Here is a 12,470-nt window from a genome sequence, read left to right as displayed (position 1 = left end):
ATGATGCTGAAAATACGACTTTGATAACAGAAATAAATCGTATTTTTTAAGATATATTTCAATGGAAAGCAGTTATTTTAAACTGCAATAATATTTTATAATATTGCTGTTTTTTTCAGTATTTTTGATCAAATAAATGCAGCCTGGTGAGCTGTACTAGACTAAAAATATAAAAATTAAATATATACTGAACTTTTTGAATGGTAATGTAGACATTTCTGTTTAATATAAGAATCCTATGAAACTAGGCATCCTGCACACAGAGTTTAATGAGGAAGCGCTTGATTATAACAAACCTTCGCTGCAGGCGACTTGTGCATCACTGTCATGAGAGTTTTGATCGTTGCCACGGCAAGAGAGTCGAGCCTCCCTTGGAACACCTGATGGAGGAAAACACAGTCAATCAAGAGAATCCAGCCAATGGCTGAAGACTCAGTACAGCACGAGGCCTGTTCTATTCCTGCCCTGTCTTTTCACTTTGCCATGCAAATGAGTGAATAGCCATGATGAATGGCAAGAATGCTACAAAACAGAACCATGCTTACATGAACAGGCAGGAATAGAATCAGACATTGTGGGTGAAAATTTAAAAACGCTGATTATCAGAGTGAAACTGTTTGAGGTCTGAGCCTCTGATACAAACGATATCAGATCAGCAGAGCTCAAATCTGAAACTAAAACCTCTTCCCAACACCAACACCAACAAACACACACTTCATATTCAGTATTATACACACAGACAACTATTCCCTCTACAACCTGGAAAATCTCTGTCCAGCCAAGCCGTGTCATGAGACTCCTAATTGGCTGATTGCAAAAATCACATGATGTTCAATCTGCCATTGCAATTGGCTAGTTCATTACTTATAAGAATACGACAAAGACTGGCTGGAGAGTGGCAAACGCTGAGCAGCAATAACAATAATACATGAAAATCAAGGAGGTACTTCTATACAGCGTAAGCACACAGCTATAGGTCGATAATCTGAAGGCTGCTGAAGTCACAAGCATTCCAACCCTGTACAAAACCACCAGAGGACAGGCGAAGGGGACAGGAGGGAAACAAGCAAAGCAAATAAATAAAATGAGATGATATTGAAAGCATGACTGAGGAAATAAAACTAAAGACCACTCCATTACAAGCTTCTACATTCACAGGACTTTGCATCAAGGGATGGACTTATAATTGTTCTGTTTTGCAACTGAATGGCAAGAAAACAGGGCTGGTCACTTATGGTGTTGGCAAAATGCAAATGCATGCAAGTATGAGTAGGTAATATAAGCAAAAATGTACCATTTTAAATATTACATTTACTAAATATTATGCAAAAATTTGGGGGGAAATTATCCAAGTACCACAAAAACTAGTGACAAATCAGTATATTCGACCAATATTAGACCATACTGAGATCATTGTATATGCTGCACAAATAACATTTAATTATAACATTTAATATACTCAAATACTTTGAAGGAATTTTGAGTAAATCTTGTGAAATTAAGTATTTATTTAATTTCTGCAATTTCATGTACTTGTTATTTTCCATCTTTATGGTTTTTTTTAATAATTCCTAATTTTTGTATTACAAACTTTAAAATCTATTATTGTAAAAAATATATATATTATTTGATTTTCTAAATGTACATTATAAATAAGATTACATTTTTTATTGTCAATTATTAAAATGGATTGGATTGAAATTGGATAACTACCAGTTCAAAAGTTTTTGAACAGCAAGATTTTCAATGTTTTTAGAGATTATTTGTACTATTTAAAATAACTGTTTTCTATTTGAATATATTTTAAAATGTAATTTATTCCTGTGATCAAAGCTAAATTTTCAGCATCATTACTCCAGTCATTAACAATAACATTTATTGTCATTATCACAATTTTATTTTTATTAGGATTCTTTGATGAATAAAAAGATCAGCATTTATCTGTAATAAAAAGCTTTCTAAAGTGTTCTAATTATACACTATACCATTCAACAGCTTGGAGTTAGTATAATTATTTATGTATTTATTTATTACTTTTTTTATATTTATTTTTAACTATAGAAATTAATACCTCTATTTAGCAAGCATGCTTTAAATTGATCAAAAGTGATGATAAAAACATTTATAATGTTACAAAAGATTTCTATTTGAGATAAATGCTGTTCTTCTGATCTTGAAAAAAATTTCTACTCAACTGTTTTTAACATAATAATAAATGTTTTTGAGCAGCAATTTAGTATATAGAATAATTTCTAAAGGATCATGGTACTGAAGTAATATATGATAAAATTCAGCTTTGAAATTTTTGACATTATATATTACAATTTTAAAATATTTAATTTTAAATAGCAAAATAGTACCGTTTTTGCTTTGCTCGACTTTGGATTAAATAAATCCAGGATTGTGAGCAGAAGAGACTTCTTTAAAAATATATAAAAAATCTTACTGTTCGTATCAGCCAGTATATTATATGTGACTGTGACTCATAGTAACCCTGCTCAGGTGAGGGAGAGGGAGAGGGAGAGGGAGAGGGAGAGGGAGAGAGAGAGAGAGAGAGAGAGAGAGAGAGAGAGAGAAGAGAGAGAGAGAGAGAGAGAGAGAGAGAGAGAGAGAGAGAGAGAGAGAGAGAGAGAGAGAGAGAGAAAGAGAGAGAGAGAGAGGTGATCTTGTCCTGGAGTGGTCATGTGGGCGGCGAGGGGGGTTTTTGGGGGGCGTGGTGAGCGGGAGCGACAGGCACAGGTGGGCGGTACCTGAATCTCACTCTCTCCTGTCAGTAACCTGTTGGTTAAATCTTTCTGGTCCTTGTCTGCTGCTGTGCACCTAGCATTAACCAGCTGCCGGACGGAGCCGACCGCAGCAAGCACAGACGGTCAGATGAGAGGAAAGTGCAAAGGGTTAAGGTTAAAAGGTAGGAGGTCAAAAGGTCATGACCCTAAGTGGCTAAATGTTCTGTCGTGAAGGACAGAAACATGCATGCATAGAAGGCAGTGCTGCAGTTCTGATACGTGTACATGCTGTAAGGTGATTACTAATGTATACAAGCACAGTAAGACAGTTTTTAATAGCAACGTACATAGTAAACAAAAGTTCATTTGTGAAATACAAATATGCACGAAACATCCTGCTCTTTAAGGCAAAGAAAAACCGGACTGTAAATATTTACACAAGAAACTGATTGGCGAGACAAATTTGCTCATGTGCATAAACACACAAGGAAAATCCTGCAACTGAACACAATGTCAGTTAAATGACAATTAACAAATCTATCCTCAGAAAACAAACAAGGATATTCCTGTCAAACTCTACAATGTGTAAGGTCATTAACAATGTAAAAGTCATACAGTCAAAACTAAATTTGTGACCCTGGACCACAAAACCAGTCTTAAGTCGCTGGGGTATATTTGTAGCAATAGCCAAAAATACATTGCATGGGTCAAAATTTTCGATTTTTCTTTTATGCCAAAAATCATTAAGAAATTAAGTAAAGTTCATGTTCCATGAAGATTTTTTGTAAAATTCCTACTATAAACATATCAAAATGTAATTTTTGATTTGTAATATACATTGCTAAGAACCTAATTTGGACAACTTTAAAGGTGATTTTCTCAGTCTTTTTGATTTTTTTGCATCCTCAGATTTCCGATTTCAAATAGATGTATCTCGGCCAAATATTGTCCTATCCTAACAAACCATACATCAATAGAAAGCTTATTTATTGAGCTTTCATATGATGTATACATCTCAGTTTTGTAAAATTTAACCTTATGACTGGTTTTGTGGTCCAGGATCACATTTATTCAGACACTTTCAACATTTCTCACATTATCAGTTTATTTGCTATAGTTTAGAAAATGGTAATAAAACATGATATGAACTCTGTGTCAGTGTCAGATAACTTTGATTAGAAAGGTAATCGGTTACAAACAACCAGAAAATTCAGAGAACTGTTAGTATGACAATATTAACACAACTTTGAACACTTTGCTGTTAAATTACCAAGCAATGGTTAATTTAGTTCAGTCTGTGATGTTAAAAGGACACTTTAGCGATTAAGGCGAGACACAGCAGGTGAATTGGTAAAAAAACAAAAAACAATAAATAATAATAAAAAAAAAATAGTTATCACCTTACTTAACTAGAAAGTTTTCTAAAATGTTAGGTTTAAATATATAAATGAGGCATTATTTAATGAAATATGCACTAATTTGCATATATTTATAGAACAAAAATCTAAACACTGGATGAAGTCAGTTTCATAATTCTTGTTTCATTTTTTTGACATAATAGAGTCAGTGTTTTTACAGAGGGAATTTTTGGCATCTCATTTGGTTACTCCATAATTAAGAAAAACATTGAACAGACAGAAAACCATGTATTTTCTAAAATGTATAAAATCAAGCTAATTATATACTGTATGAACAAATCCTCTGTAAAAACCTTCAGGATATAGACAGGAATATAAATATCAAGTTTAGTTTATGTCAGTGCTACTGAAGTGGAGATTTATGGCTCAGTGTCGGAGAAAAAACTCATTTGGAGAAAACGGCCATTAAAAATGTATTGTAATCTAAATCTATTGAAGCAAATAAATAAAGTGATATGTCTTTTGGGTGTTTTCTTTCCACTAGTCTGAAAAACACAAAAAGCAAAAAGCCAAACTCAAATTTGACAGGTGCATGAAAAAACAGCGTTTTTGCCTGCAGTGTCTCCCCTTAAAGAAAAAACATGGTCAGGGCAAAGTGTCTGAATAATTTTTGCTCCCAAATTTTTATCAATTTTATTGGTAGTCCACTGTATGAAGAATTTTTGTGTATAATATGTCACAGTTTGCTTTATGTTGCTATCCTCACTACATATATGAACTATAGTGTCCTGCACCCACTAGTAAAATTATATCTGGTGTCTGAATAAGTTTTGGTTTGACTGTATATAGTGTGTCAATAGAGCTCAACTGTTGGGTTTTGGAAGAATCGAATTAAAAATCTACAAATCTTTTAAAGATAACATGTCAATCTTTCATAGGAGAGCTAGCATGATTTTTAAGATTGTTAAATTATGTAGAATAACTGCTGAATATTAGTATGTTAAGGTAATATGTAACCTTAGGGAACTACTTTGCACCCATATAATACTGTTTAGGATCAGATAAAAAATTGCTATAATTATATAATATCTTTTTTTTTTTCAGGCTAATGGCCTGGAAAAAAAAGGTTTAAACTATTGTTCAAAAGTTTGGGGACGGTAAGATGTTTAAGTCTTCGGTGCCTATCAAGGCTGCATTTATTTGATCAAAAAACATTATTACAATTTAAAATAACATTTTCTATTGTAATACATATTAAAATGTAATTTATTCCTGTGATGCAAAGCTCAATTTTCAAAATTTTTCAAAATTACTCCAGTCTTCAGTGTCACATGATCCTTCAGAAATCATTGTAATATGCTGATTTGCTGCTCAAGAAACAATTATTATTATTTTCAATGTTGAAAACAGTTGTGGTGCTTTAGATTTTTATGAAAACCATACATAAAGTTCAAAAGCATGTATTTGAAATTAAAATCTTTTGTACCCAAATAAATGTCTTCGCTGTAACTCTTAATCAATTTAATGCAGCTTTGCTGAATAAAAGAAATATATATCTTTTTTTAATTTGAGCATAAAAGACAGTAGTGATGTTGTCTGAAAAGAAAACACATTATTATCTGTTTTTTTGTGTCTCTTCAAATATTTACAAAGGTTTATGTTAGGGCTGTCCCCGAATAGTCGAAGATTCGATGCATCGATATGCGGAGCCTGATTCGACCACCGATCTCACAGTCGAATCTTCGCGGGTGAAACGAGCATCACACCATTTTGGCAATATAGGGGTGCTCAATGTCTAACTGCACACAGAACTACTAGATTTTGTACGGACATATTAAGTTATAAACAGCCTTAGATTATGATAATGCAGTAAAAACAAAAGTGAAAAGAAAGAAGCGTTCAATAAATATTTTTAACGTGTTTGTGAACAAATCCAACCACCCCTGTGACAGATTTAATTTTCACTTGCCCTGATCCATGATGAGATGAGGACGGCAGGGATTAGGCGGCGATCACACCGAACGCGTTTTTGCCGTTGGAGGCGCCTCTTTTGAATGGTTTTCTGTTGGCAGTGAGCGTTCTGCGCTCCGTTAATGCGTCCCCGGCGCCTCGCGTTTTTGCAGGAGCGCTCTGAGCGCCTGAAGTTGAAAAAAAATATCAACTCTGAGCGGAAAAACGCCCAACGTTATTCGCGTTCTTTCCCATTGTCCAATCTTTCGGGTCTTCGAAAGTTTACCGTCGCTTAAAAAGTCCGGAGACTGCAAGAAATAGAGGAGAAACCTTTGGTGTCTATCATGGGAAACCAGGGGCTGTATTATTTAGGGTTTCTGCTAATATGACAGTTTAATTAACAGCAAAAAACTAGATTTTAGAGCGTTCGCGCTATAATCCTTTGATTTGACTGACAGGACAGCTGTTTTGGTCGTTGCTTAGCAAAAAAGGCAGTGCTGTGCGCCTTGCGTTAGAACTAAAAGACGCGTTCTGTCTTTTTATTTAAACCTAAATAAGTTTGTCTGTCAGTTTTGCAGTCAGGCAGGCAGTTTTGGTCGCTTTATTAAAAGTTGTTGCTGTGTGCAGTGTGTAAAATAAAATAAAAATTGTTTTACCCTCCTGCTGACTATAGTGTCGTGTCCCTCCTATCCCATTCACACACACATAAGCCTAGATGATTCGACTATCGGTCGACTATAGAAAGATTCGAAAATTCTGATTCGACTATGAAAATTCTTAGTCGGGGACAGCCCTAGTTTATGTGAAGTGTAGCACATTCATTCCCTCAAAAGATATACAAAATCTTTTTTTCCCCTCCACAGATTTTCAAACGCTTGCTTCGCTTTGAATCAAATATTGATTGATCTCGGAGAGGCTTAGAAGACTTAGAAATATTCCCTTCAGAAAAATCTTCAAAGAAAGTTCTATAGATGCTCCCAAAACTTTTTTATATAAGGATTCTTTGATGAATAGAAAGATCCAAAGATCAGCATTTATCTAAAATACAAAGCTACACTACATAGTGTAACATTATACACTATAACATTTAAAAGCTTGGAGTCTTTTAAATGGTATAAAAATGTATACTTTTATTTAGCACGCTTTTAATTGATCAAAACTGATTATAAAGACATTTATAATGATACAAAACATTTCTATTTCAGAAAAATGCTGTTCTTGTGAACTTTCTTAGAAGCCTAAAAAAATTCTACTCAGCTGTTTTTAACATAAGAATAATAATAATAAACGTTTTTTAAGCAGCAAATCAGAATATTAGAATGATTTCTGAAGGATCATGTGACTGGAGTAATGATGTTAAAAATTCAGCTTTGTAATCACATTATAAATTACATTTTAAAACATATTCAGATAGAAAATAGTTATTTTAAATAGTAAAAATAGTACAGTGTACTTGCTGTACTTTGGATCAAATAAATGCAGGAGAGACTTCTTTAAAAAAAAAACATTCAAAATCTTACTGTTCAACTGGTAGTGTATATTATAATTTCTTTAATTAATTTTAATGTATATATTATTTCTATTATTACATATTTTATATATTATTATTACTATTGATTCACTGCAGATATTGTTATCAGCTATTTACATTTCCTAAAATGTTGTCATGTAAGTTTCAATGAAAAACATCATTGTTGAGCTCTATTTTGACACAGAACTGTGCAAACCCAAATGCATGAAGGTCAGAAAATGTAGAGAAGCTCACCTTACTGTTCTGCAGGAGTCTGGTCAGATGCTCAAAGCAGTTACTGTTGAGGAAGATGGCCTGCAGAACAGGACGGTCACTGCACTCAAACATGTCCTGAATGGTTTCTGAATGAAACAGAGAACAGGATTTAGAAGAGAGAAGAATGCAACAGTCAGGATTAAAGAACACAACACAAGTGATGGATCTACACACCAAGCATGTTCACTTGCAACGCCACAAAGCGGCTCTCCCAGTGTCGAGAGCGAGGCGGCGACGGGCGACCTTTGACCTGCGCTGTGGCGGCAGGGTCCGAGTTGAGCAGTTTGAAGTAGCTCTCCAGCACAGAGCTGATCTCCACCTGTCTCTGATCGGAGCTGCTGGCCAGGAGCCGGTGCACCACCTCCCGCAAACAGCCCAGCGTCAACAGGGCCTTCCTGTCGGGAGCCTCGCTGTCCCAGTCCTCTCCGTCACCACATCCGCTCAGACACTCGCCTGCACTCAACACTCCCACCAGCACCTCCATCGTGGCTGGAGAGATGGCCAGCAGAGCATTGCGCTGTTGAGAGAAGACGATGTGAACAGAATTCCATTAAATGTTTGCAGATAATTTTATTGGGTTAAAATGGAACTAATTGAAACAGAAAAACTGTTCCTTAAAAATGTATGTTCTATTGCGAAACAGATGTTTCACAGCAAAGACAATTAATGCAAATAAACAAATGCTTCTGTGTTAAATTTTTTATTATTATTAAATATCCTGACAAAAGTACGTTTTAAAATGATTTACATAAATGTGACCCTGGACCACAAAACACAGTCATAAGGTTAAATTTTACAAAACTGAGATATATACATCATATGAAAGCTCAATAAATAAGCTTTCTATTGTTATATGGTTTGTTAGGATAGGACAATATTTGGCCGAGATACTTGAAAATTTGAAAATTTTAATTTGAAAATCTGGAATCTGAGGGGTGCAAAAAAATCAAAGTACTGAGAAAATCACCTTTAAAGTTGCCCAAATTAGGTTCTTAACAATGCATATTACTAATCAAAAATTACATTTTGATATATTCATAGTAGGAATTTTACAAAAAAATCTTCATGGAACATGATCTTTACTTAATTTCCTAATGATTTTTGGCATAAAAGAAAAATCAATAAATTTGACCCATACAATGTATTTTTGGCTATTGCTACAAATATACCCCAGCGACTTAAGACTGGTTTTGTGGTCCAGGGTCACAAATGTTCAGCATATAACAGCCATGGTTTACTGACATTATTTGCATACTTGCTCTCTATTCTTGCATTAATAAATTCGCATAATGTGACTGATCTTGTTTCTTGCAATTATCTGCATACAGAATTGCAATTGGTCTTCTTTTGTTTATTTAGTTGCATACTAAATTGCAATTGGTCTTCTTTCTTGCAGTTGTTTGCATTCTAAATTGCAAGTGTTCTTCTTTTGTGCATATATTTGCATACTAAATTGTGACTTGTCTTCTTTCTTGCAATTGGTCATCTTATATGTATTTATTTGCATACTAAATTGTGATTGGTCATCTTGAATGAAATGATTTGCATACAGAATTGCAATTGGTTTTCTTTTTATTAATTTTTTGCATATTAAATTCCAATTGGTCTTTTTTTTTGCAATTATTTGTATACTGACTTGCAATTGGTCTTCTTTCTTAAAATTATTTACAAAAAGAATTGCAATCGATAGTCTTTTGTCTATTTATTTGCATACTAAATAACAATTGGTCCTCTTTCTTGCAATTATTTGCATCCTGAAATGCAACTGGTCTTTTTTTGTTTATTTATTTGCATACTAAATTGCAATTGGTCTTCTTTTGTTTATTCATTTGCATACTCAATTGCAATTGGTCTTCTTTCTCGCAATTATTTGCATACCAAATTGAAAGTGTTGTTCTTTTCCAATGTATTTTTCACTGCATGAGAACATGATTTGTGATGTTTGCAAAGGGTCTACTGCATACTTAATTGTGATTGGTCTTTCTTGATATTATTTACATGTGATTGGTGGAAATTTTATTTTACCTGTTAACACAGTGAACCATAATTGAGACTTCCTTTAAGCATGTTATCTAAAACGTCAGCACTATTCTTTTGCTGCTGTGGCATGATCTCACCTGTCCACCTGCGACGATGGCTCCAAACAGGTGCAAAAGGCAACATTTAAGACTGTCCTTTAGGTGCTCACTCTCCTGAAAACATTCTGAAACACACACACACACACACACAAATGAAGAGGTGTCTGTTTTTTTTATGCAAATAACACGGCAACAACAAAAGCATGCTGAATTATTTTCTTGCACGCTTCCTGTTACCCTAGTCTCAAAGGTTTTTTCATTTTTTCATTAATTTTCATTAGTTCCACAGTGCTGTGGACTCAAGCAACAGAAAGTAAAATATTGACAGCATTAGTGCACAGGTACACTCAAAAACAGAGTGACTCTTCATGTCTCTGGCTTTAACGATTCACACACAGATAAGAGGTGAGAGTTTCTAACCACACGAACACTGTGTCTGCCTTGTTTAGAGAGCGCTGGTTATGTGCCATCGCTGAAGGCCAAATGATAAAACAGCAGATTTGATCAGTAAATAAACAAACCACATGCCCCACAGGGCTACTCCAGAGATAGAAAGAGACTTACGGTAGAAGAAGGGCACGAACTCCACAGTGAGCGGTGCAGCTTTAAACTTCTGTCTGCTTCTTTCCACAGTACTGAGCTGCTGCCTGCAAAAGCAAACAAACACAAACCACGTTAAAAAAGACCCATTACTTACACTTCAATACATCACCACAATCATGGATAATGCCACAGAGCAGGGATTCATCAAACCCTTTATGTCAGTCAAACCCTTTTGACTTAAAATACAGTATTTAGAGTACTACCTAGCTTAAGATTTTAAGCTAATATTTCAATTATTCACATGTTCATGGGTCTCTGATGTCAGATAATGGTCATGTGGCATGCAGGAAAATGCATAAACATTTAATCTTATAGTTAGTGCTTATTTTGAGTGTTTTCATTTTGAAATTATAAACTTTATTTTTTATTTTACTTTTGTGATTTAATTACTTATTCGCATTAATTAATTAACCACTCCAGAGAAATAAAAATAATAGTAATATAAGTAGTGAATGTATTACTCATGGTATATTAATGAAAATAATAAACAATCATAAATAATAAAACATTATTAAAGATAAAAAGTGTATGATAACACTGAAAAAAATTCAATAGGGACCTTTTAATGGATGCGGTGAATGTTCGGCAACCAAAATTATTCAGCCGAAAATAGCATAAATGTTAGTATTGTAATTTTACTGTTGTTCTGTAAAATAAAATAAAAAAGAAAGACAAAAATAATGATAATTATTATAACAGCTCTATTAATACATTTATTATAACATTCTTAATTTGCTCAGCAAGGCGGCATTTATTTGTACATTAAAAACACATGCCTGATTCAAGAAGGGGACTTAAAAATGGGCAACAAATATTATTTCACTAACTTATTAACTTTAAGTTAAATTATCCTTTTTGGTAGGCAACAATGTCTACTAGAATGTTAAAAAATGTTCAGTGTTAAGTAAATATTTTTAAATTGTTGTTTTGTCATTTATTTTTTTCTTTGATAAGCAATACAAAATTGTAAAAAGCAAATTTTGGCTATTTAATTTATGAAACAGCTTTAAAAATTGGCAAAATACATGACGGAAAAAACACGAAAAAATTTGTTCGGTAATAGGCCTTCGGCCCAGTGTTTAATTTTATTCGGCTTTGGCTAAGAATTTTTTTTACGGGGCATACATACAGTCGTGGCCAAAAGTTTTGAGAATTACATAAATATTGGAAATTGGAAAAGTTGCTGCTTAGGTTTTTATAATAGCAATTTGCATATACTCCAGAATGTTATGAAGAGTGATCTGATGAATTGCATAGTCCTTCTTTGCCATGAAAATTAACTTAATCCCGAAAAAAAACTTTCCACTGCATTGTTAAGAAGGCTTCAGGGCGTCCAAGAAAGTCCAGCAAGCGCCAGGATCGTCTCCTAAAGAGGATTCAGCTGCGGGATCGGAGTGCCACCAGTGCAGAGCTTGCTCAGGAATGGCAGCAGGCAGGTGTGAGCGCATCTGCACGCACAGTGAGGCCAAGACTTTTGGAAGATGGCCTGGTGTCAAGAAGGGCAGCAAAGAAGCCCTTCTTATCTCCAAAAAAAACATCAGGGACAGATTGATCTTCTGCAAAAAGTATGGTGAATGGACTGCTGAGGACTGGGGCAAAGTCATATTCTCTGATGAAGCCTCTTTCCGATTGTTTGGGGCATCTGGAAAAAGGCTTGTGTGGAGAAGAAAAGGTGAGCGCTACCATCAGTCCTGTGTCGTGCCAACAGTAAAGCATCCTGAGACCATTCATGTGTGGGGTTGCTTCTCATCCAAGGGAGTGGGCTCACTCACAATTTTGCCCAAAAACACAGCCATGAATAAAGAATGGTACCAAAACACCCTCCAACAGCAACTTCTTCCAACAATCCAACAACAGTTTGGTGAAGAACAATGTATTTTCCAGCACGATGGAGCACCGTGCCATAAGGCAAAAGTGGTAACTAAGTGGCTCAGGGACCAAAACGTTGACATTTTGGGTCCATGGCCTG

The 12,470-nt window shown here is 34.6% G+C and overlaps 1 protein-coding gene across 1 annotated transcript in view; it reads right to left on the bottom strand.

The window, feature by feature from the left end:
• Positions 1-12,470, bottom strand: part of LOC141346838 (neurobeachin-like protein 1) — an 87,100-nt gene that overhangs the window by 44,332 nt on the left and 30,298 nt on the right. The window contains exons 10-15 of the mRNA XM_073851796.1: positions 10,463-10,545; positions 9,938-10,023; positions 7,995-8,337; positions 7,800-7,906; positions 2,751-2,834; positions 297-380 (exon numbers count right to left, since the gene is read on the bottom strand). Coding sequence (XP_073707897.1) covers positions 297-380; positions 2,751-2,834; positions 7,800-7,906; positions 7,995-8,337; positions 9,938-10,023; positions 10,463-10,545 — 787 coding nt within the window. The remainder of the gene's footprint in view (positions 1-296; positions 381-2,750; positions 2,835-7,799; positions 7,907-7,994; positions 8,338-9,937; positions 10,024-10,462; positions 10,546-12,470) is intronic.

This window comes from Garra rufa, chromosome 12 (genome assembly GCF_049309525.1).
Source record: "Garra rufa chromosome 12, GarRuf1.0, whole genome shotgun sequence".
NCBI classification, from domain to species: domain Eukaryota; kingdom Metazoa; phylum Chordata; class Actinopteri; order Cypriniformes; family Cyprinidae; genus Garra; species Garra rufa.
This window is presented reverse-complemented; position numbering and strand designations above follow the sequence as displayed.